Source organism: Bufo gargarizans, chromosome 4 (assembly GCF_014858855.1).
Source record: "Bufo gargarizans isolate SCDJY-AF-19 chromosome 4, ASM1485885v1, whole genome shotgun sequence".
Lineage (NCBI taxonomy): Eukaryota > Metazoa > Chordata > Amphibia > Anura > Bufonidae > Bufo > Bufo gargarizans.
The window spans coordinates 89,414,693-89,440,480 of record NC_058083.1 but is presented as its reverse complement, the minus strand read 5'-3'; the positions used below and the strand labels follow the sequence as shown (position 1 = coordinate 89,440,480).

Genomic DNA, 25,788 nt, shown 5'->3' with positions numbered 1-25,788 from the left:
TTAGACTTCTCCATAAGTGGAAGGGCAGTATTGTTGATAAAGATGTTCTACTAGTGTGTTACTTCCAACCATCATGCGCTTTCCTTCTTTATTCATGAAGTTCCAGAGATGAAGACCATAAGAATTATTGAAAGTTGGCAAATCTTTACAAACCTTAAAGTAGTCTCTCCAAGATGGGTATGGAATGGGGTAGAAGCGTTCAGGGTGAAAGTAGGAGACATTCGCACAATCAACATGATCCACAGATTTGAACTGAGGAACTCCACAATATTTGGCCACTACACGTGAGAAAACTCCTGGTCCTTGGTGTCCCCATATTTCTCCTCTATAATTTTGGACAAAGTTTTCCATAAACTCCCATGATAATTTATGATGTGGAGATAAACCAAATACACCGCCGCTGGTCGATGCGAATGATTGTGCTGCTAGAAAATGGTCTTCAGGAATGGGTTTGATTGAAATGACGTCAGTATCCATGTAAATGCCTCCATACTTCCACATCATTGCAAATCTGCATGCGTCCGATTTAACATGAGTCCAGTAGATTTCTTTTGCGGGGTTTACCTAAGGGTTAAAAAAAAATGCATAATTGAAAAATATCAACAGTGTATGCTTTGCCATAATTGTAAGTTCATAAATTCTACATAAATTGTGCCCAGTCTCCTCAATGGGACCCTAGGCACCCGTCTACTCTATTTATGCCTGCCCCCTTTCCTGATGACTATTTATTCTAAATACTATATGTACTGTATTCACAAACGTTGTTCATTTGACAATTTTTATGAATTTTCCTATTTTGGCAGAAAAACCCAAAGCTACATAAGTCTTTATTCATGCAACAAAAAATGCTGTTTATTCATAAAGTAACAGAAGGCAATATAACTGTGTTTCTAATTTGCACAATTTTCAACTTCAATATTTAAAGAACTTATGATTATTTGTTTTATTTTGTCTTTAGTCTGGGGCATCCTGCACTAATGGAATCTAGAATCAGTCTCTGAAGACGTGGTGAGCAAAGCGATAGATTTTAAACTAGGGCTTACATCACAGTTTTGAACATAATTCAGTCACAGACGTTGCAGATATTTTTCACCACAGACTTTGCCACAAATCCTAAACAAATCCATGGCAAATTCAGCATGAAACTTGGAATTTGTAGAGATGAGCAAAGTATTTACAAAATTCGATCTGGCTGCTTCCCCGAATTTTACCAAAATATTTGCTTTGTGACAAATTACGTCACTGTGTACGGCATTTCGGTCGTGAGCAAATAGAGCAGGTAAGTTTTAATTTTTTGGTTTGTTTTTTTTGTTTTGATTTCAGGTTAAATCATCTGCTACCACAAAGCACGAGGAAATTCGGTCTCACGGCAAATCAAATTTATCCTGAAATTTGGATCAAAGTTCACTTTGTAAACTTCGATTCACTAGTCATTTTGAATGGATTTGCCAAGGAGTTTACAATCATTGCAAAAAGTCCAATCTGCATGGAAAATCATTACACTGCTGATCTATTTTTATACTGTATGTGGATGGAGTTTTGAAAACTGTAAATTGCTGGTTTACAGCATGAAATTTTACTAAAAAGGGTTCACATCACCCACATACGGTACACATAAAATGTATAAGTTAAATGGATGCCTCAGACCGATACCATACAATAGCATCCATTCACCTTAAGGATACAAGAATGTATATGCCAAACAGAGGCATAAAACGTGATGTGAATCCACCCTAACAAAAAAGGTGGCAGCTGTAAATGCTATGTTACAAAACACAGTAGTCACTTGCCTAATCCTCTGCCGCTCCAGTGTTAGTGCCATGGTTGGCCCTGGTGTTCTTTCCATTATGCAGCTACTCACCGACCTAGGCAATGATACTGTTAAAGAGGACCTTTCATCGGTCCGAACATTGTGAACTAAGTGCCATGACATATACAGCGTCGCCCATGGATCTCACTGCACTTACTATCATCACTGGGCGCCGCTCCGTTCTCCCGTTATGTCCTCCGGTATGTTCGGGGACTTGATTATAGTAGGTGGAGACTTAGGGGACTTGGTTATAATAGGCAGAGTCTGCCCTTGTTCTGCTGGGCATCTCTTTCTCCTAGCCTGTAGCGCTGGCCAATCGCAGCGCAGAGCTCACAGCCTGGGTTTTTTTTTCTCCCAGGCTGTGAGCTCTGCGATGCGATTGGCCAGCGCTACAGCCTAGGAGGAGGAGACGCCCAGCAGAACAAGGGCAGACTCCGCCTACTATAACTTACTGAGCGAAGATACCGGAGGACATAGCAGGAGAACGGAGTGGCGCCCAGGGATAATAGTAAGTGCAGTGAGATCCTTGGGCGCCGCTGTATATGTCAGGATACTTAGTTCACAATGTTTGGACCGATGAAAGGTCCTCTTTAAGTAGAAGTGAGGCATTTGAAGTGAAATTCGGTCCAAAGTTTCGGAAAGTTATGATTCATAACTAATCCGAACTTTCTTGCGCTTCATAGCAACAAATTAGATTTTTCTAAAATGCACGTGTTACAAAGTGAAACTAAGTGTAGAGGAGAAAATTCTAGGTACGCAAGATCGCCCATAGTATTGTGCAGTCAATCCACAGATAGCCATCCCCTGTGATGCCACAGCACTATAAATCCTCATCCCACACAGTCCCCGCCATTGTCCTGTAAGCTGAGCATAGGGAGAGATGTGGCAAAAGCTTATGTACTAGGGAAAGTATTGCTGAAAATGATTTATACAGTCGTGGCCAAAAGTTTTGAGAATTACATAAATATTGGAAATTGGAAAAGTTGCTGCTTAAAGGGCTTCTGTCACCCCACTAAACTCATTATATTTTTTTGGGGGGTACTTATAATCCCTATCCTGCGATATTGCCATACATTATGTTATTAATCATTTTCATTCTGTAGATATGTCAAAAAACGTATATGCTAATTACCTGTCTACCAGTAAGTAGGGCGGCTACTTGCTGGTAGCAGCCGCAAAAAAAACGCCCCCTCCTCCTGTTGATTGACAGGGCCTGCCGCGATCTCCTCCTCCTGCTGGCCCTGTCAGAATTTCAAAAATTGCGTGCCTGTGTTGATTCGGCGCAGGCGCTCTGAGATACGGAGGCTCGCCTCCTAGACGCCCTACTTGCTGGTAGACAGGCAATTAGCATATTATAAAAGTACGTTTTTTGACATATGTACAGAACGAAAATGATTAATAACATACCGTATTTTTCGCCGTATAAGACGCACCGGCGTATAAGACGCACCTAGGTTTTTGGGGAGGAAAATAAGAAAAAAAATATTTTTAACCAAAAGGTGTGCTGTGGGTTTGGTGGGTTTGGAACTAGGTGGTCTGTGGATGGCACTATTACTGGGGATCTGTGGATGATGGACACTGTTATGGGGGGATCTGTGGATGACGGACACTGTTATGGGGGGATCTGTGGATGACGGACACTGTTATGGGGGGATCTGTAGATGACGGACACTGTTATGGGGGGATCTGTGGATGACTGACACTGTTATGGGGGGATCTGTGGATGACTGACACTGTTATGGGGGGATCTGTGGATGACGGACACTTATGGGGGGATCTGTGGATGACGGACACTGTTATGGGGGGAACTGTGGATGACGGACACTGTTAGGGGGGAACTGTGGATGACGGACACTGTTATGGGGGGATCTGTGGCTTTCACTGTTACAGGGGGATCTGTGGCTGGCACTGTTACAGGGGGGGATCTGTGGATGGCACTGTTATACATGTGTCATCCACAGACCCTCCCAGCCCATAACTGTGCCATCCACAGATCCCCCGCCGCTCCTGTATACTAATATAATATGTCTTATTCAATTAATAGTTATTAAATATGCCTCTTTATTCCTAAAAGTACCTTAAATCCTAAGCGCTTCAGTACAATGCCGGCAGGCCGGGCAGCCGGCGCGGCGCGTCACTCACTGACGTCACTTGCCTGCGCCGCCTGGTTCATTCATAAAGTAGGCGGCGCAGGCACGTGACATCAGGGAGTAACGCTGCCACCCGCCCGGCCTGCATTGTACGGATGAGCTTAGGATTTAAGGTACTATTAGGCATAAAGGGGCATATTTAATAACCATTCATTGAATATGACATATTTTATTAGTATACAGGAGCGGCGGGGCGGGCCTTTAGTACAGTGACTGCACCGCCCCGCCGCTATTGCCGGCCCCAGCTCCTCCTCCCAGTCCCTCCCCGAGTCCTCGCTCGCTTTACATCGCTGCCAGCGATGTAAAACTGACTGCATTCGCCGTATAAGACGCAGGGGCATTTCTCCCCCATTTTGGGGGAAGAAAAAGTGCGTCTTATACGGCGAAAAATACGGTAATGTATAGCTATATCGCAGTATAGGGATTATAAGTACCCCAAAAAAATAATAATGAGTTTAGTGGGGTGACAGAAGCCCTTTAAGTTTTCATAATATCAATTTGCATATACTCCAGAATGTTATGAAGAGTGATCAGATGAATTGCATAGTCCTTCTTTGCCATGAAAATTAACTTAATCCCAAAAAACCTCCACCTTTCCACTGCATTTCATTGCTGCCATTAAAGGGATTCTGTCACCAGGTTTGGGGCTATAGAGCTGCGGACATGTACGGCTAGATCGCCGCTAACATGTCCGCAATATATGTGTCCTATAGGGCTGTGTGGTTTTAATTTCTTTAAAAAGGATTTTATAGATATGTCAATGAGTGTTGAATGTGTCCAAGGGGCTGTACGAATCTTACTTGTGCCCAGTCGTGCCCAACCACGTCTGCCTGTGAAGGAGCCCAGCACTGCCTATGTCTCCTCCTTTCATTAACGATAGATAGCCGTAATCTCGCGATGCGTGGAGACGCCAGGATCGTCTCCTAAAGAGGATTCAGCTGCAGGATCGGAGTGCCACCAGTGCAGAGCTTGCTCAGGAATGGCAGCAGGGAGGTGTGAGCGCATCTGCATGCACAGTGAGGCGAAGACTTTTGGAAGATGGCTTGGTGTCAAGAAGGGCAGCAAAGAAGCCACTTCTCTCCCAAAAAAACATCACGGACAGATTGATCTTCTGCAGAAAATATGGTGAATGGACTGCTGAGGACTGGAGCAAAGTCATATTCTCCGATGAAGCCTCTTTCCGATTGTTTGGGGTATCAGGAAAAAGGCTTGTCCGGAGAAGAAAAGGTGAGCGCTACCATCAGTCCTGTGTCATGCCAACTGTAAAGCAGTCCACACAATCTTTTGAATATATCATAAATGTGTAAGATAGGAATATCTATTTATCCCCTTCCCGACACCTGCCAAAAATCTACAGAATCCAAGTAGCTTGATGGATACCAGTGATAAGCGGCAGGGGCAATATTTGAATTTGCGATATTTCGTTAATATTTGGATGAATATTCGTCATATATTCGGGAATTCGTGATCGCCAGTCATTATTTTCTTGATTCTGAAAATCGCCAATTTGAAAATTTGCTATAAAAATGTTAGCGATGCGAAAATTTGCGATCTACACTACTCCTAAAGTCAAAGATATTGCAGCCTTCTCATTGACCCACAAGCAAGAAGCAGGGTACTGATGAAAAAAATCTTGAATATTTGTGATTACGAAGATATAGCACTATATTCTAGATATTCACCAATTCTCAAAGTGCCAATATTCACGATAGAAATTTGCGAATCTGTGAAATGGTGGTACATCAGAAGTGTTTGAGTTGGGAAGTGGTACACGTCAGGGATGCCCGCTGTCCACTCTTCTGTTCACCATTGCATTTGAGCCACTTGCATGCTTATTTTGATCTTCAGATAGAATTGTAGGATTCCCCATGGGATCAAGGTAGGAACGTGTGTCCCTGTATGCAAATGACATTCTCATATACACGTGAGATGTGGAAGGATGCTTGGGCCCCAATAATGTCTCTTATAAAGGACTTTGGAGACAGGTCTGGTTTTCGTATAAATTGACCACTACAAACTACCAATGTCTAAAATAGGTAGAAGCAATCTCCTTAAAATGATACTTATGCCGAAACTTATGTATGTCCTGCATAAATGTGGATTCCACAACTGATCTTTTTTAGAATACAAAGGCTGCTTAGAAGCTTGATTTGGTGCAAAAAATGGGCCAGGATCTGGCTGGATATTTTACAAAGAGGGAACGATGCAGGGGGTCTCTCTATTCCTAATCCATGGCTTTATTTTATTGCCCCATAGATGCAGCAGTTGAGGGGGTGGGGGAGGACTCCTGGGGATAACGCATCCGTGCGGCTGATAGCACACATTATAGAAGATGAATCTCCTGTAGCCCTATTAGAGCACAGTGGTCTCTCTGGCAAGTTAGTGGTATTTGATATACAGTAAGTGTCATGACTTGCTGTCTATATGGGGCTTTACTCTGGTCACTCCTCTGTGAATAAACCCTCAGTTGTCTAAAATATTTCCCCTGGAAGGTTTCTTTCTATGGGAACGGAAGGGTGTGAGGTTTTTTGTATCAGAAGCAAAGAGATGGTGTGTTTAAATCTTTTGAGCAATTCAGGAATGAGTTTGCCCTTCCCCATACGGCATTTCATCAATTTTTTCAGTTACGACACATTCCAGGATCAGGCAAAGTCTATGTCGCTTACATGCACAACAGTTCCACTGTTACAACAGATTCTCAAAAGTGACTCCTCGAGTGGACTAATATCATCCATATATAGGAATTTATTTGTGAAATCTGTGCAGCATGATCCCTTGGTGGTCAAACAAAAATGGGAGGTGGGTTTTATTTCAGAGGATCAATGGAAATCAGTACTGGCACTGACACCTTAGTTATCACTGTGCAAGGGTCAGCGTATGTCCCAATTATTTCTTATTCACCAATTATATCAGACTCCATCCTTTCTGTTCAAGATCAGGGTTAGGAACGATGCTTCCTGCCCTAGATGTGGGGAGAGTCCTGCATGCCTGATGCACATGTTCTGGGACTGTAGAGAGCTTAGGAATTTTTGGACAAGTGTGTTAACCTGTATTAAAGAAGCAAATCAAATTGTTGTCCCGGCTGGTCCGAGGACGTGTGTGCTGGGAATATTGGACATTATAAAATCGAAATTCACGCTTGGGAGTGCAGTGTCTGCTTTTCCAGGCCAGGATATTAATTGCTAAATAGGGTAGTTTTCTGTATCATTTGATTGTATTATTGTAAGTTGGACGTGATTTATGAAAATGTCTTGATAACACTCTGAATGTCCAATGGGATTGTATGTACTCCCTTCTTTATTCTCTGATGTGGTCTTTTTTTCTATTTCTGTATATTGAAAAATTGTTAATAAAAACTATCTGATTTAAAAAAAAAATTCCTTCATAATACAACATAAAAATCATTTTTCCACAGAGTAACATGAACCAATACAATTGCTGTGAAATCTGTAGCATTTAAAGGGGGTGTCCCCCAAAAATATTCTACAGTTTTAAAACCAGCATTCGGATCTGAATACTTTTGTATTTGCATGTAACAGCTGAGTTATTCAATAACTGTATCTATATAGCGCCACCTGATCTTTGTTCTTTTTCTTATTTATTTGACCCGCTCACTGAAATGGCCGCACATATTCAGTTTCATCCTTCAACTGCCTCCTGAGCTGTGATAGTATGAGATCTGCAGCAACATGGACATTTCCCCTACTCTGCAGCAGAAAGTACACTCCCATTCAGCTTGATATACATCTAGCATAGCAAGGAATGGGGATATCTCTGAATCCATTTGAAATGCAGGGCTGGTTATAATTTAGTTAGAAAGAGACTGTAATGTACTATATGACGTCATTGTCTGGTTTTGACTTTTTACATCAATCATGGGATAACCCCTTTATATTGCTGCAGTAGAGTCTAAGCCACAGGGATTTAAAATAAATTTTCTAGTTATTCAGTGCATTTCTTAAGAACAGTGGTTTTACAAGGTTTTCTTCTTATTATTTTTTTGTGTGACAAAAAGGTCAGTTTCAGATGAGTGTGTTCTCTCCGGAAAACATAATCTTATGGCATTATAGTGATTTATAATGGTGCGTTTCCCTGCCTGACCTCAGCTGCACTGAATGGTACTGATGGCATTATGTCAGTGCCAATCATTACATCTGAAGTCAGGCTGGAAGAAACGACATTCTAATGTATCAGCAGTGCACCAGTTGCTCCTAGACACCCATTAGCATACATTAAAGCATCATTTTTCTCAGCAATATGTGCACATATGAACATGGGACCAACATGGGACCAACACAGATGCCTTCAGCTGCCAAGTGCACATGCAGCAGGTCAGCCAGTTTCACGGTTACAAATTTGCTGACAGTCAGTGTGTGTCATTTTTTGCATGGTGCTTTTTGTACCAATGTAATCTCCCCATACTACAGAATAAGTGACAATGCTAGGGAGTACATACTTCAATAAAAAAAAAATGCAAGGCATACAAAAAATACTATGAAAAAATGGCAGGTACTAAAACACACTAGTAAAATAATTAGAGATGAGCAAACCTTTCAAAAAATTTAATTCGGACAGTTCACCAAATTGTTTCTAAAAGATTAGATCTAAATTTATTTGTTACAAATTGCGTTAAAAAACTGCTATTTCCCGACTGCAGAGAGCCTGTATATTGGAGTAGAACACTGTGCCTTGCAGGGACGTGCATAGGAAGTCCGCTGTAGTAGTGAAATAGTTAATTTGCGTCTGTATGACTGGCAGATTACAGGCGTCACTCTTAGAATCGCTTCATACTTTATTTCTTTAGTCAGTGGGCCAAAACTGACCAAATAAATAAAGTGTGAACTCACAGGTCAATGTTAGTGTCAGGTATAAAAACATGCAGAGGTCCAAGATTCAACTTTTACACCGTTGTCAGCTGATCCCACATAGATTCCTACAGAACCTGTTCTGTTACTTGCTGATACAAGTAAGGCCTCCATAACCGAGTGGACAGGGCATCAGCAGTAAGTTTGTGTTGAAGTCACTGTTTATTTTGCCCTTCTTCTCATCTGTCATAAAAACAACCACAAAAAATGGATTCTGTCTTTTGAGCATCCACCTCACATGGTCAGCATTTGGTCAGTAATCCATCAGTATTGCTAAGGCCAAACAATAAAATAAAAACAGAGATAACGTGATTCAAAAGTTTGCATGTCTTGTACTCACTCCTGCTTTTGGCTTCCAATTCATGAGCTTATCCTCATGAAAACAGGGACTGTGTGATACAGGCCTTATGGCTACTCCAAAGACAGGATCCGTTGTGTTTCTCATTTTTCCGTCCTTTTGGCAGATCAGAAGAAGGGTAAAATAATTGGTGATCTCAACAAGGCCAAACTGAGAAAATGGTGGCCCCGTCATAGAGTGGGGAGGGTGGCAACCACATGAGGAGTCAACACAGTGGCCCAGTTACATTATTGGGGGGCGGCAACCACATGATGAGTCAACAGAGTGGCCAAGTGACACAGTGGTGAGGTGACAACTGCATGATGAGTCAACATAGTGGCCCAGTTACACAGTGTTGAAGTGGCAACTGCAAGAGAAGTCAGCACAGTGGTCCAGTTACAGAGTGGTGAGGTGGCAACTGCATGAGGAGTCAACATAGTGGTCAGTCACCGAGTGGTGATAGTTGCAACTGCATAAGGAGTCAACACAAAGGCCCAGTCACAGGGTGTGAGGGTGGGAATTGCATGAAGAATCGCATGAGGAGTCAACATAGTGGTCAGTCACAGAGTGTTGAGGGTGGGAATCGCATGAGGAGTCAACATAGTGGTCAGTCACAGAGTGTGAGGGTGGGAATTGCATGAGGAATTGCATGAAAAGTTAACATAGTGGTCAGTCACAGAGTGGTGAGGGTGGGAATCACATGAGGAATTACATTGGGAGAAATGGGTCCTCTGCCAGCTTGATGAAACATTCCAACACCACTGAGTATGGCATTTTCACCCCACCTACTGTCTGTTACTGCTGCCTCTTTGAACCCGTGCACTGCTACTTTTTTCCAGACAGGTAGACTTCTGAGTAGCAGGTGGTCTACTCAGGGCATGTTTGGCTACAGATCTCACGCTGCTACAACCCTGCTGACCTACGGCCACGCTACCAGCCTGATGGCTCAGGCGCTGCCTCATGCACAAGCTGCCGCTCTCTTCTCCTGATGATGATTAAGCCCCCTCTTCACCCGACTCGCACGTGCGAACGGCTACATCATCATCCACGACTGTCTGCACGTCACTGATGTCACCCTCACCAGTCTCAGGGCCACGTGCCTGAGTGCCATTTTTTGTCACTTCAACTCCCCAAATGTTTCTTATTAAACGTGATCAAAAAGTTGCACACAATTCAAATTAGTATCACTGAAAAGTACAGATTGCCCAGCAAAAAATGAGCCCTCACACAGCTCCGTACACATTACTACAAAACAGTTATAGGGGTCAGAATATGGTGATGAAGATAAATTTCTTTTCAAGGTGTTTCATTTTATTTTCAGTATTAAAACGTACAAAAAACTATGCAAGTATGGTATCATTGTAATCCTACTGACCTGGAGAATGAAGGTAACAGGTAAATTTAATCATATATTCCCATTTGGAATTTTTTTCTGCTTCCCACTAAATTGTATGCAACCATAAATGGTGTCATCAGAAAGTGCAACTTGTCTCGCAAAAAAATAGCCCTCATAAGGCTATGTGAGCAGAAAACCCCTGTTCTATTAAAATATAAAAAATATTTATCCCATATGGCAAATGGCTAAAAGGTGGAAAAAGTTCAAAATTGCTGATTCGCCGTTGTTTGGTCACCACTAGAGTTGAGCGCACACCTGGATGTTCGGGTTCGAGAAGTTCGGCCGAACATCCCGGAAATGTTCGGGTTCGGGATCCGAACCCGATCCGAACTTCGTCCCGAACCCGAACCCCATTGAAGTCAATGGGGACCCGAACTTTTCGGCACTAAAAAGGCTGTAAAACAGCCCAGGAAAGAGCTAGAGGGCTGCAAAAGGCAGCAACATGTAGGTAAATCCCCTGCAAACAAATGTGGATAGGGAAATGAATTAAATTAAAAATTAAATAAATAAAAATTAACCAAAATCAATTGGAGAGAGGTTCCATAGCAGAGAATCTGGCTTCCCGTCACCCACCACTGGAACAGTCCATTCTCAGATATTTAGGCCCCGGCACCCAGGCAGAGGAGAGAGGTCCCGTAACAGAGAATCTGTCTTCATGTCAGCAGAGAATTAGTCTGCATGTCATAGCAGAGAATGAGGCTTCACGTCAGCCACCACTGCAACAGTCCATTGGCATATATTTAGGCCCAGCACCCAGGCAGAGGAGGGAGGTCCCGTAACAGAGAATCTGTCTTCATGTCAGCAGAGAATTAGTCTGCATGTCATAGCAGAGAATGAGGCTTCACGTCAGCCACCACTGCAACAGTCCATTGGCATATATTTAGGCCCAGCACACACACAGGCAGAGGAGAGAGGTCCCGTAACAGAGAATCTGGCTTCATGTCAGCAGAGAATCAGTCTGCATGTCATAGCAGAGAATGAGGCTTCACGTCAGCCACCACTGCAACAGTCCATTGGCATATATTTAGGCCCAGCACACACACAGGCAGAGGAGAGAGGTCCCGTAACAGAGGATCTGGCTTCATGTCAGCAGAGAATCAGTCTGCATGTCATAGCAGAGAATCAGGCTTCACGTCAGCCACCACTGCAACAGTCCATTGTCATAAATTTAGGCCCAGCACCCAGGCAGAGGAGAGAGGTCCCGTAACAGACAATCTGGCTTCATGTCAGCAGAGAATTAGTCTGCATGTCATAGCAGAGAATGAGGCTTCACGTCAGCCACCACTGCAACAGTCCATTGGCATATATTTAGGCCTAGCACACAGGCAGAGGAGAGAGGTCCCGTAACAGACAATCTGGCTTCATGTCAGCAGAGAATCAGTCTGCATGTCATAGCAGAGAATGAGGCTTCACGTCACCCACCACTGCAACAGTCCATTGGCATATATTTAGGCCTAGCACACAGGCAGAGCAGAGAGGTCCCGTAACAGACAATCTGGCTTCATGACAGCAGAGAATCAGTCTGCATGTCATAGCAGAGAATGAGGCTTCACGTCACCCACCACTGCAACAGTCCATTGGCATATATTTAGGCCTAGCACACAGGCAGAGCAGAGAGGTCCCGTAACAGACAATCTGGCTTCATGACAGCAGAGAATCAGTCTGCATGTCATAGCAGAGAATGAGGCTTCACGTCACCCACCACTGCAACAGTCCATTGGCATATATTTAGGCCTAGCACACAGGCAGAGCAGAGAGGTCCCGTAACAGACGATCTGGCTTCATGTCAGCAGAGAATCAGTCTGCATGTCATAGCAGAGAATGAGGCTTCACGTCAGCCACCACTGCAACAGTCCATTGGCATATATTTAGGCCCAGCACCCAGGCAGAGGAGGGAGGTCCCGTAACAGAGAATCTGTCTTCATGTCAGCAGAGAATTAGTCTGCATGTCATAGCAGAGAATGAGGCTTCACGTCAGCCACCACTGCAACAGTCCATTGGCATATATTTAGGCCCAGCACACACACAGGCAGAGGAGAGAGGTCCCGTAACAGAGAATCTGTCTTCATGTCAGCAGAGAATTAGTCTGCATGTCATAGCAGAGAATCAGGCTTCACGTCACCCACCACTGCAACAGTCCATTGGCATATATTTAGGCCCAGCACCCAGGCAGAGGAGGGAGGTCCCGTAACAGAGAATCTGTCTTCATGTCAGCAGAGAATTAGTCTGCATGTCATAGCAGAGAATGAGGCTTCACGTCAGCCACCACTGCAACAGTCCATTGGCATATATTTAGGCCCAGCACACACAGGCAGAGGAGAGAGGTCCCGTAACAGACAATCTGGCTTCATGTCAGCAGAGAATTAGTCTGCATGTCATAGCAGAGAATGAGGCTTCACGTCACCCACCACTGCAACAGTCCATTGGCATATATTTAGGCCCAGCACCCAGGCAGAGGAGGGAGGTCCCGTAACAGAGAATCTGTCTTCATGTCAGCAGAGAATTAGTCTGCATGTCATAGCAGAGAATGAGGCTTCACGTCACCCACCACTGCAACAGTCCATTGGCATATATTTAGGCCTAGCACACAGGCAGAGCAGAGAGGTCCCGTAACAGACAATCTGGCTTCATGACAGCAGAGAATCAGTCTGCATGTCATAGCAGAGAATGAGGCTTCACGTCACCCACCACTGCAACAGTCCATTGGCATATATTTAGGCCTAGCACACAGGCAGAGCAGAGAGGTCCCGTAACAGACGATCTGGCTTCATGTCAGCAGAGAATCAGTCTGCATGTCATAGCAGAGAATGAGGCTTCACGTCAGCCACCACTGCAACAGTCCATTGGCATATATTTAGGCCCAGCACCCAGGCAGAGGAGGGAGGTCCCGTAACAGAGAATCTGTCTTCATGTCAGCAGAGAATTAGTCTGCATGTCATAGCAGAGAATGAGGCTTCACGTCAGCCACCACTGCAACAGTCCATTGGCATATATTTAGGCCCAGCACACACACAGGCAGAGGAGAGAGGTCCCGTAACAGAGAATCTGTCTTCATGTCAGCAGAGAATTAGTCTGCATGTCATAGCAGAGAATGAGGCTTCACGTCAGCCACCACTGCAACAGTCCATTGGCATATATTTAGGCCCAGCACCCAGGCAGAGGAGGGAGGTCCCGTAACAGAGAATCTGTCTTCATGTCAGCAGAGAATTAGTCTGCATGTCATAGCAGAGAATGAGGCTTCACGTCAGCCACCACTGCAACAGTCCATTGGCATATATTTAGGCCCAGCACACACACAGGCAGAGGAGAGAGGTCCCGTAACAGAGAATCTGGCTTCATGTCAGCAGAGAATCAGTCTGCATGTCATAGCAGAGAATGAGGCTTCACGTCAGCCACCACTGCAACAGTCCATTGGCATATATTTAGGCCCAGCACACACACAGGCAGAGGAGAGAGGTCCCGTAACAGAGGATCTGGCTTCATGTCAGCAGAGAATCAGTCTGCATGTCATAGCAGAGAATCAGGCTTCACGTCAGCCACCACTGCAACAGTCCATTGTCATAAATTTAGGCCCAGCACCCAGGCAGAGGAGAGAGGTCCCGTAACAGACAATCTGGCTTCATGTCAGCAGAGAATTAGTCTGCATGTCATAGCAGAGAATGAGGCTTCACGTCAGCCACCACTGCAACAGTCCATTGGCATATATTTAGGCCTAGCACACAGGCAGAGGAGAGAGGTCCCGTAACAGACAATCTGGCTTCATGTCAGCAGAGAATCAGTCTGCATGTCATAGCAGAGAATGAGGCTTCACGTCACCCACCACTGCAACAGTCCATTGGCATATATTTAGGCCTAGCACACAGGCAGAGCAGAGAGGTCCCGTAACAGACAATCTGGCTTCATGACAGCAGAGAATCAGTCTGCATGTCATAGCAGAGAATGAGGCTTCACGTCACCCACCACTGCAACAGTCCATTGGCATATATTTAGGCCTAGCACACAGGCAGAGCAGAGAGGTCCCGTAACAGACAATCTGGCTTCATGACAGCAGAGAATCAGTCTGCATGTCATAGCAGAGAATGAGGCTTCACGTCACCCACCACTGCAACAGTCCATTGGCATATATTTAGGCCTAGCACACAGGCAGAGCAGAGAGGTCCCGTAACAGACGATCTGGCTTCATGTCAGCAGAGAATCAGTCTGCATGTCATAGCAGAGAATGAGGCTTCACGTCAGCCACCACTGCAACAGTCCATTGGCATATATTTAGGCCCAGCACCCAGGCAGAGGAGGGAGGTCCCGTAACAGAGAATCTGTCTTCATGTCAGCAGAGAATTAGTCTGCATGTCATAGCAGAGAATGAGGCTTCACGTCAGCCACCACTGCAACAGTCCATTGGCATATATTTAGGCCCAGCACACACACAGGCAGAGGAGAGAGGTCCCGTAACAGAGAATCTGTCTTCATGTCAGCAGAGAATTAGTCTGCATGTCATAGCAGAGAATCAGGCTTCACGTCACCCACCACTGCAACAGTCCATTGGCATATATTTAGGCCCAGCACCCAGGCAGAGGAGGGAGGTCCCGTAACAGAGAATCTGTCTTCATGTCAGCAGAGAATTAGTCTGCATGTCATAGCAGAGAATGAGGCTTCACGTCAGCCACCACTGCAACAGTCCATTGGCATATATTTAGGCCCAGCACACACACAGGCAGAGGAGAGAGGTCCCGTAACAGACAATCTGGCTTCATGTCAGCAGAGAATTAGTCTGCATGTCATAGCAGAGAATGAGGCTTCACGTCACCCACCACTGCAACAGTCCATTGGCATATATTTAGGCCCAGCACCCAGGCAGAGGAGGGAGGTCCCGTAACAGAGAATCTGTCTTCATGTCAGCAGAGAATTAGTCTGCATGTCATAGCAGAGAATGAGGCTTCACGTCACCCACCACTGCAACAGTCCATTGGCATATATTTAGGCCTAGCACACAGGCAGAGCAGAGAGGTCCCGTAACAGACAATCTGGCTTCATGACAGCAGAGAATCAGTCTGCATGTCATAGCAGAGAATGAGGCTTCACGTCACCCACCACTGCAACAGTCCATTGGCATATATTTAGGCCTAGCACACAGGCAGAGCAGAGAGGTCCCGTAACAGACGATCTGGCTTCATGTCAGCAGAGAATCAGTCTGCATGTCATAGCAGAGAATGAGGCTTCACGTCAGCCACCACTGCAACAGTCCATTGGCATATATTTAGGCCCAGCACCCAGGCAGAGGAGGGAGGTCCCGTAACAGAGAATCTGTCTTCATGTCAGCAGAGAATTAGTCTGCATGTCATAGCAGAGAATGAGGCTTCACGTCAGCCACCACTGCAACAGTCCATTGGCATATATTTAGGCCCAGCACACACACAGGCAGAGGAGAGAGGTCCCGTAACAGAGAATCTGTCTTCATGTCAGCAGAGAATTAGTCTGCATGTCATAGCAGAGAATCAGGCTTCACGTCACCCACCACTGCAACAGTCCATTGGCATATATTTAGGCCCAGCACCCAGGCAGAGGAGGGAGGTCCCGTAACAGAGAATCTGTCTTCATGTCAGCAGAGAATTAGTCTGCATGTCATAGCAGAGAATGAGGCTTCACGTCAGCCACCACTGCAACAGTCCATTGGCATATATTTAGGCCCAGCACACACACAGGCAGAGGAGAGAGGTCCCGTAACAGACAATCTGGCTTCATGTCAGCAGAGAATTAGTCTGCATGTCATAGCAGAGAATCAGGCTTCACGTCACCCACCACTGCAACAGTCCATTGGCATATATTTAGGCCCAGCACCCAGGCAGAGGAGGAGGTCCCGTAACAGAGAATCTGTCTTCATGTCAGCAGAGAATTAGTCTGCATGTCATAGCAGAGAATGAGGCTTCACGTCAGCCACCACTGCAACAGTCCATTGGCATATATTTAGGCCCAGCACACACACAGGCAGAGGAGAGAGGTCCCGTAACAGACAATCTGGCTTCATGTCAGCAGAGAATTAGTCTGCATGTCATAGCAGAGAATGAGGCTTCACGTCACCCACCACTGCAACAGTCCATTGGCATATATTTAGGCCCAGCACCCAGGCAGAGGAGGGAGGTCCCGTAACAGAGAATCTGTCTTCATGTCAGCAGAGAATTAGTCTGCATGTCATAGCAGAGAATGAGGCTTCACGTCAGCCACCACTGCAACAGTCCATTGGCATATATTTAGGCCCAGCACACACACAGGCAGAGGAGAGAGGTCCCGTAACAGAGGATCTGGCTTCATGTCAGCAGAGAATCAGTCTGCATGTCATAGCAGAGAATCAGGCTTCACGTCAGCCACCACTGCAACAGTCCATTGGCATATATTTAGGCCTAGCACACAGGCAGAGGAGAGAGGTCCCGTAACAGACAATCTGGCTTCATGTCAGCAGAGAATCAGTCTGCATGTCATAGCAGAGAATGAGGCTTCACGTCAGCCACCACTGCAACAGTCCATTGTCATAAATTTAGGCCCAGCACCCAGGCAGAGGAGGGAGGTCCCGTAACAGACAATCTGGCTTCATGTCAGCAGAGAATTAGTCTGCATGTCATAGCAGAGAATCAGGCTTCATGTCAGCCACCACTGCAACAGTCCATTGGCATATATTTAGGCCTAGCACACAGGCAGAGGAGAGGTTCATTCAACTTTGGGTAGCATCGCAATATAATGGTAAAATGAAAATAAAAATAGGATTGAATGAGGAAGTGCCCTGGAGTCCAATAATATATGGTTATGGGGAGGTAGTTAATGTCTAATCTGGACAAGGGACGGACAGGTCCTGTGGGATCCATGCCTGGTTCATTTTTATGAACGTCAGCTTGTCCACATTGGCTGTAGACAGGCGGCTGCGTTTGTCTGTAATGACGCCCCCTGCCGTGCTGAATACACGTTCAGACAAAACGCTGGCTGCCGGGCAGGCCAGCACCTCCAAGGCATAAAAGGCTAGCTCTGGCCACGTGGACAATTTAGAGACCCAGAAGTTGAATGGGGCCGAACCATCAGTCAGTACGTGGAGGGGTGTGCACACGTACTGTTCCACCATGTTAGTGAAATGTTGCCTCCTGCTAACACGTTGCGTATCAGGTGGTGGTGCAGTTAGCTGTGGCGTGTTGACAAAAGTTTTCCACATCTCTGCCATGCTAACCCTGCCCTCAGAGGAGCTGGCCGTGACACAGCTGCCTTGGCGACCTCTTGCTCCTCCTCTGCCTTGGCCTTGGGCTTCCACTTGTTCCCCTGTGACATTTGGGAATGCTCTCAGTAGCGCGTCTACCAACGTGCGCTTGTACTCGCGCATCTTCCTATCACGCTCCAGTGCAGGAAGTAAGGTGGGCACATTGTCTTTGTAGCGTGGATCCAGCAGGGTGGCAACCCAGTAGTCCGCACAGGTTAAAATGTGGGCAACTCTGCTGTCGTTGCGCAGGCACTGCAGCATGTAGTCGCTCATGTGTGCCAGGCTGCCCAGGGATAAGGACAAGCTGTCCTCTGTGGGAGGCGTATCGTCATCGTCCTGCCTTTCCCCCCAGCCACGCACCAGTGATGGACCCGAGCTGCGTTGGGTGCCACCCCGCTGTGACCATGCTTCATCCTCATCCTCCTCCACCTCCTCCTCATCCTCGTCCTCCTCGTCCTCCAGTAGTGGGCCCTGGCTGGCCACATTTGTACCTGGCCTCTGCTGTTGCCAAAAACCTCCCTCTGAGTCACTTCGAAGAGACTGGCCTGAAAGTGCTAAAAATGACCCCTCTTCCTCCTCCTCCTCCTCCTCCTGGGCCACCTCCTCTTCCATCATCGCCCTAAGTGTTTTCTCAAGGAGACATAGAAGTGGTATTGTAACGCTGATAACGGTGTCATCGCCACTGGCCATGTTGGTGGAGTACTCGAAACAGCGCAACAGGGCACACAGGTCTCGCATGGAGGCCCAGTCATTGGTGGTGAAGTGGTGCTGTTCTGTAGTGCGACTGACCCGTGCGTGCTGCAGCTGAAACTCCACTATGGCCTGCTGCTGCTCGCACAGTCTGTCCAGCATGTGCAAGGTGGAGTTCCACCTGGTGGGCACGTCGCATATGAGGCGGTGAGCGGGAAGGCCGAAGTTACGCTGTAGCGCAGACAGGCGAGCAGCAGCAGGATGTGAACGCCGGAAGCGCGAACAGACGGCCCGCACTTTATGCAGCAGCTCTGACATGTCGGGGTAGTTGTGAATGAACTTCTGCACCACCAAATTCAGCACATGCGCCAAGCAAGGGATGTGCGTCAAATTGGCTAGTCCCAGAGCTGCAACGAGATTTCGCCCATTATCACACACCACCAGGCCGGGCTTGAGGCTCACCGGCAGCAACCACTCGTCGGTCTGTTGTTCTATACCCCGCCACAACTCCTGTGCGGTGTGGGGCCTGTCCCCCAAACATATGAGTTTCAGAATGGCCTGCTGACGTTTACCCCGGGCTGTGCTGAAGTTGGTGGTGAAGGTGTGTGGCTGACTGGATGAGCAGGTGGAAGAAGAGGAGGAGGAAGCCGAGAAGGAGGAGGTGGCAACAGGAGGCAAAGAATGTTGCCCTGCGATCCTTGGCGGCGGAAGGACGTGCGCCAAACAGCTCTCCGCCTGGGGCCCAGCTGCCACTACATTTACCCAGTGTGCAGTTAGGGAGATATAGCGTCCCTGGCCGTGCTTACTGGTCCACGTATCTGTGGTTAGGTGGACCTTGCCACAGATGGCGTTGCGCAGTGCACACTTGATTTTATCGGATACTTGGTTGTGCAGGGAAGGCACGGCTCTCTTGGAGAAGTAGTGCCGGCTGGGAACAACATACTGTGGGACAGCAAGCGACATGAGCTGTTTGAAGCTGTCTGTGTCCACCAGCCTAAATGACAGCATTTCATAGGCCAGTAGTTTAGAAATGCTGGCATTCAGGGCCAGGGATCGAGGGTGGCTAGGTGGGAATTTACGCTTTCTATCAAATGTTTGTGAGATGGAGAGCTGAACGCTGGCGTGTGACATGGTTGAGACGCTTGGTGACGGAGGTGGTGGTGGTGGTGTTGGTGGTACATCCCCTGTTTGCTGGGCGGCAGGTGCCAACGTTCCTCCAGAGGCGGAGGAAGAGGCCGAGGCGGCAGCAGCAGAATAGGCCGAGGCGGCAGCAGCAGAAGAGGTAGCAGGGGGAGCCTGAGTGACTTCCTTGGTTTTAAGGTGTTTACTCCACTGCAGTTCATGCTTTGCATGCAGGTGCCTGGTCATGCAGGTTGTGCTCAGGTTCAGAACGTTAATGCCTCGCTTCAGGCTCTGATGGCACAGCGTGCAAACCACTCGGGTCTTGTCGTCAGCACATTGTTTGAAGAAGTGCCATGCCAGGGAACTCCTTGAAGCTGCCTTTGGGGTGCTCGGTCCCAGATGGCGGCGGTCAGTAGCAGGCGGAGTCTCTTGGCGGCGGGTGTTCTGCTTTTGCCCACTGCTCCCTCTTTTGCTACGCTGTTGGCTCGGTCTCACCACTGCCTCTTCCTCCGAACTGTGAAAGTCAGTGGCACGACCTTCATTCCATGTGGGGTCTAGGACCTCATCGTCCCCTGCATCGTCTTCCACCCAGTCTTGATCCCTGACCTCCTGTTCAGTCTGCACACTGCAGAAAGACGCAGCAGTTGGCACCTGTGTTTCGTCATCATCAGAGACATGCTGAGGTGGTATTCCCATGTCCTCATCATCAGGAAACATAAGTGGTTGTGCGTCAGTGCATTCTATGTCTTTCACCGCTGGGGAAGGGCTAGGTGGATGCCCTTGGGAAACCCTGCCAGCGGAGTCTTCAAACAGCATAAGAGACTGCTGCATAACTTGAGGCTGAGACAGTTTCCCTGGTATGCATGGGGGTGATGTGACAGACTGATGGGGTTGGTTTTCAGGCGCCATCTGTGCGCTTTCTGCAGAAGACTGGGTGGGAGATAATGTGAACGTGCTGGATCCACTGTCGGCCACCCAATTGACTAATGCCTGTACCTGCTCAGGCCTTACCATCCTTAGAACGGCATTGGGCCCCACCATATATCGCTGTAAATTCTGGCGGCTACTGGGACCTGAGGTAGTTGGTACACTAGGACGTGTGGATGTGGCAGAACGGCCACGTCCTCTCCCAGCACCAGAGGGTCCACTAACACCACCACGACCATGTCCACGTCCGCGTCCCTTACTAGATGTTTTTCTCATTGTTATGGTTCACCACAACAACAAATATATTATTTGGCCCAATGTATTGTATTCAAATTCAGCGGGATATAAATTTGAGGCCTAGTATTTAGGCGCTGGGTGACCGGTATGGATTTAGTGACAGAATTAGACTTGGAAATGCACAGAAGCGTGTGTGTGAAGTTATTCTGAATGACCCTATGTGCACCTTCAATATGATCTACCCTTTTAGGGATAGATTTCAAATAGCTCTGATATAGCAGAAACGACTAAATTATGAAATTGCTAAATTGGGAATTGTATTTCAACCCAGAACAAAAAATGTGCTTTGACGGACACTAAATAACTTTCCCAGCCACAACAGGACAGCGGTAACGAGAGATTTAGCGGGATATAAATTTGAGGCCTAGTATTTAGGCGCTGGGTGACAGGTATGGGTTTAGTGACAGAATTAGATTTGGAAATGCACAGTAGCGGGTGTGTGAAGTTATTCTGAATGACCCTATGTGCACCTTGAATATTATATACCCTTTTAGGGATAGATTTCAAATAGCTCTGATATAGCAGAAACCACTAAATTATGAAATTGCTAAATTGGGAATTGTATTTCAACCCAGAACAAGAAATGTGCTTGAACGGACACTAAATAACTCGCCCAGCTACAGCACTAGGGACAGATTTAGCTGGATATAAATTTGAGGCCTAGTATTTAGGCGCTGGGTGACCGGTATGGATTTAGTGACAGAATTAGACTTGGAAATGCACAGAAGCGTGTGTGTGAAGTTATTCTGAATGACCCTATGTGCACCTTGAATATTATATACCCTTTTAGGGATAGATTTCAAATAGCTCTGATATAGCAGAAACCACTAAATTATGAAATTGCTAAATTGGGAATTGTATTTCAACCCAGAACAAAAAATGTGCTTTGACGGACACTAAATAACTTTCCCAGCCACAACAGGACAGCGTTAACGAGAGATTTAGCAGGATATAAATTTGAGGCCTAGTATTTAGGCGCTGGGTGACAGGTATGGGTTTAGTGACAGAATTAGACTTGGAAATACACAGTAGCGGGTGTGTGTGAAGTTATTCTGAATGACCCAATGTGCACCTTGAATATTATATACCCTTTTAGGGATAGATTTCAAATAGCTCTGATATAGCAGAAACCACTAAATTATGAAATTGTTAAATTGGGAATTGTATTTAAACCCAGAACAAAAAATGTGCTTTGACGGACACTAAATAACTTTCCCAGCCACAACAGGACAGCGTTAACGAGAGATTTAGCAGGATATAAATTTGAGGCCTAGTATTTAGGCGCTGGGTGACAGGTATGGGTTTAGTGACAGAATTAGACTTAGAAATACACAGTAGCGGGTGTGTGTGAAGTTATTCTGAATGACCCAATGTGCACCTTGAATATTATATACCCTTTTAGGGATAGATTTCAAATAGCTCTGATATAGCAGAAACCACTAAATTATGAAATTGCTAAATTGGGAATTGTATTTCAACCCAGAACAAGAAATGTGCTTGAACGGACACTAAATAACTCGCCCAGCTACAGCACTAAGGACAGATTTAGCGGGATATAAATTTGAGGCCTAGTATTTAGGCGCTGGGTGACAGGTATGGGTTTAGTGCCAGAATTAGACTTGGAAATACACAGTAGCGGGTGTGTGTGAAGTTATTCTGAATGACCCAATGTGCACCTTGAATATTATATACCCTTTTAGGGATAGATTTCAAATAGCTCTGATATAGCAGAAACCACTAAATTATGAAATTGCTAAATTGGGAATTGTATTTCAACCCAGAACAAGAAATGTGCTTGAACGGACACTAAATAACTCGCCCAGCTACAGCACTAAGGACAGATTTAGCGGGATATAAATTTGAGACCTAGTATTTAGGCGCTGGGTGACAGGTATGGGTTTAGTGCCAGAATTAGACTTGGAAATACACAGTAGCGGGTGTGTGTGAAGTTATTCTGAATGACCCAATGTGCACCTTGAATATTATATACCCTTTTAGGGATAGATTTCAAATAGCTCTGATATAGCAGAAACCACTAAATTATGAAATTGCTAAATTGGGAATTGTATTTCAACCCAGAACAAGAAATGTGCTTGAACGGACACTAAATAACTCGCCCAGCTACAGCACTAAGGACAGATTTAGCGGGATATAAATTTGAGACCTAGTATTTAGGCGCTGGGTGACAGGTATGGGTTTAGTGCCAGAATTAGACTTGGAAATACACAGTAGCGGGTGTGTGTGAAGTTATTCTGAATGACCCAATGTGCACCTTGAATATTATATACCCTTTTAGGGATAGATTTCAAATAGCTCTGATATAGCAGAAACCACTAAATTATGAAATTGCTAAATTGGGAATTGTATTTCAACCCAGAACAAGAAATGTGCTTGAACGGACACTAAATAACTCGCCCAGCTACAGCACTAAGGACAGATTTAGCGGGATATAAATTTGAGGCCTAGTATTTAGGCGCTGGGTGACAGGTATGGGTTTAGTGCCAGAATTAGACTTGGAAATACACAGTAGCGGGTGTGTGTGAAGTTATTCTGAATGACCCAATGTGCACCTTGAATATTATATACCCTTTTAGGGATAGATTTCAAATAGCTCTGATATAGCAGAAACCACTAAATTATGAAATTGCTAAATTGGGAATTGTATTTCAACCCAGAACAAGAAATGTGCTTGAACGGACACTAAATAACTCGCCCAGCTACAGCACTAAGGACAGATTTAGCGGGATATAAATTTGAGGCCTAGTATTTAGGCGCTGGGTGACAGGTATGGGTTTAGTGCCAGAATTAGACTTGGAAATACACAGTAGCGGGTGTGTGTGAAGTTATTCTGAATGACCCAATGTGCACCTTGAATATTATATACCCTTTTAGGGATAGATTTCAAATAGCTCTGATATAGCAGAAACCACTAAATTATGAAATTGCTAAATTGGGAATTGTATTTCAACCCAGAACAAGAAATGTGCTTGAACGGACACTAAATAACTCGCCCAGCTACAGCACTAGGGACAGATTTAGCTGGATATAAATTTGAGGCCTAGTATTTAGGCGCTGCGTGACAGGTATGGGTTTAGTGACAGAATTAGACTTGGAAATACACAGTAGCGGGTGTGTGTGAAGTTATTCTGAATGACCCAATGTGCACCTTGAATATTATATACCCTTTTAGGGATAGATTTCAAATAGCTCTGATATAGCAGAAACCACTAAATTATGAAATTGCTAAATTGGGAATTGTATTTCAACCCAGAACAAGAAATGTGCTTGAACGGACACTAAATAACTCGCCCAGCTACAGCACTAGGGACAGATTTAGCTGGATATAAATTTGAGGCCTAGTATTTAGGCGCTGGGTGACCGGTATGGATTTAGTGACAGAATTAGACTGGGATATGGCCAAAAAATAAACAGACTATTGCTGGTTAAATGCACTTGGTGTGACAGCTTCACCCTGATGTAGGCTTTAGCCAAAAAACAACCACACCATTGAGGGTTAAATGCACTTGGTGACAGGCGCAGCTTGCCCCTGATTTAGTATATGGCCAAAAAATGAACAGACTATTGCTGGTTAAATGCACTTGGTGTGACAGCTTCACCCTGATGTAGGCTTTAGCCAAAAAACAACCACACCATTGAGGGTTAAATGCACTTGGTGACAGGCGCAGCTTGCCCCTGATTTTGTATATGGCCAAAAAATGAACAGACTATTGCTGGTTAAATGCACTTGGTGTGACAGCTTCACCCTGATGTAGGCTTTAGCCAAAAAACAACCACACCATTGAGGGTTAAATGCACTTGGTCGCAGCTTGTGCTGGCGCACCACAAGACACAAAATGGCCGCCGATCACCCCAGAAAAATGTGACTGACAAACGGTCTGTGCAGCCTAAAAACAGTGAGCAATTGAGGATCAGCAGCTCAATGATCCACAGCTGCAGATCGATCAGTTAATCAAGTCCTTTGGAGGAGTTAATCTGCCTAATCTCGCCCTACTGTCGCAGCCGCAACCTCTCCCTACGCTAATCAGAGCAGAGTGACGGGCGGCGCTATGTGACTCCAGCTTAAATAGAGGCTGGGTCACATGGTGCTCTGGCCAATCACAGCCATGCCAATAGTAGGCATGGCTGTGATGGCCTCTTGGGGCAAGTAGTATGACGCTTGTTGATTGCTGCTTTGCAGCCTTTCAAAAAGCGCCAAGAAAGCGTCACAAAAGCGCGAAGAAAGCGACGAACACCGAACCCGAACCCGGACTTTTACGAAAATGTCCGGGTTCGGGTCCGTGTCACGGACACCCCAAAATTCGGTACGAACCCGAACTATACAGTTCGAGTTCGCTCATCCCTAGTCACCACCTCTCACAAAAAAAATAATAAAAAGTGATCAAAATGTCAGCAGAATCTGTCAGAGAAACACTCTTACATATAAGATGCAAGTTCATTGAAAATTATTATGCTTTGTGTGTAACATTCACATTCACAAATTTTAATAGCATCTACATACCTTTTCATACCATGACTGAAGAGGTGTATTATTAAACAATTCCTCAAGTCTCAGAGGCAGTATATAGACATTATCAAAAGACGAGAGAGACGGAAAAAGATTCCTGGTTCTATTCATATCTTCTTCTGTTTCTATATCATGCAGCCCCTTCATAAAGTAGAGTATTGGTCGATCATGATACACTCGAGCTGCTGATTCAATTGCACATAAGACCAAGGATGGTGGCTCCATTCTGTCTGTTGTTTCTACAAAAAGGATTCCATTTCCACCACTGAGTATATTTCTGAGATTTATGATAATGCCATTTGGGGGATGAACAGGCATAACAGATGCATCACTTATATCACTTTCTTTTCGATGTGATCTACTGACTGTTTTCATGACAAATCCTACAACTGCACACGTAAAAACTAAACAAGCGATCTTCAGGACTTTCAACAT

The 25,788-nt window shown here is 45.7% G+C and overlaps 1 protein-coding gene across 1 annotated transcript; it reads right to left on the bottom strand.

Annotated features, from left to right (window-relative positions):
• On the bottom strand, nucleotides 1-25,788 carry LOC122935238 (alpha-1,4-N-acetylglucosaminyltransferase-like). Its single transcript, XM_044291000.1, has 2 exons — nucleotides 25,348-25,788; nucleotides 1-564 (listed from the first exon to the last, which is right to left on the bottom strand). The coding sequence occupies exons 1-2, from the start codon at nucleotides 25,786-25,788 to the stop codon at nucleotides 1-3; spliced, it is 1,005 nt and encodes a 334-aa protein (XP_044146935.1).

Excerpts from the sequence above, each read along its gene's own strand:
- LOC122935238 (XM_044291000.1), bottom strand. The coding sequence starts at position 25,788 with ATGTTGAAAGTCCTGAAGATCGCTTGTTTAGTTTTTACGTGTGCAGTT. Across the intron at positions 565-25,347 it reads TTCAGTCATGGTATGAAAAG|GTAAACCCCGCAAAAGAAAT; the intron begins GTATGTAGATGC and ends TTTAACCCTTAG.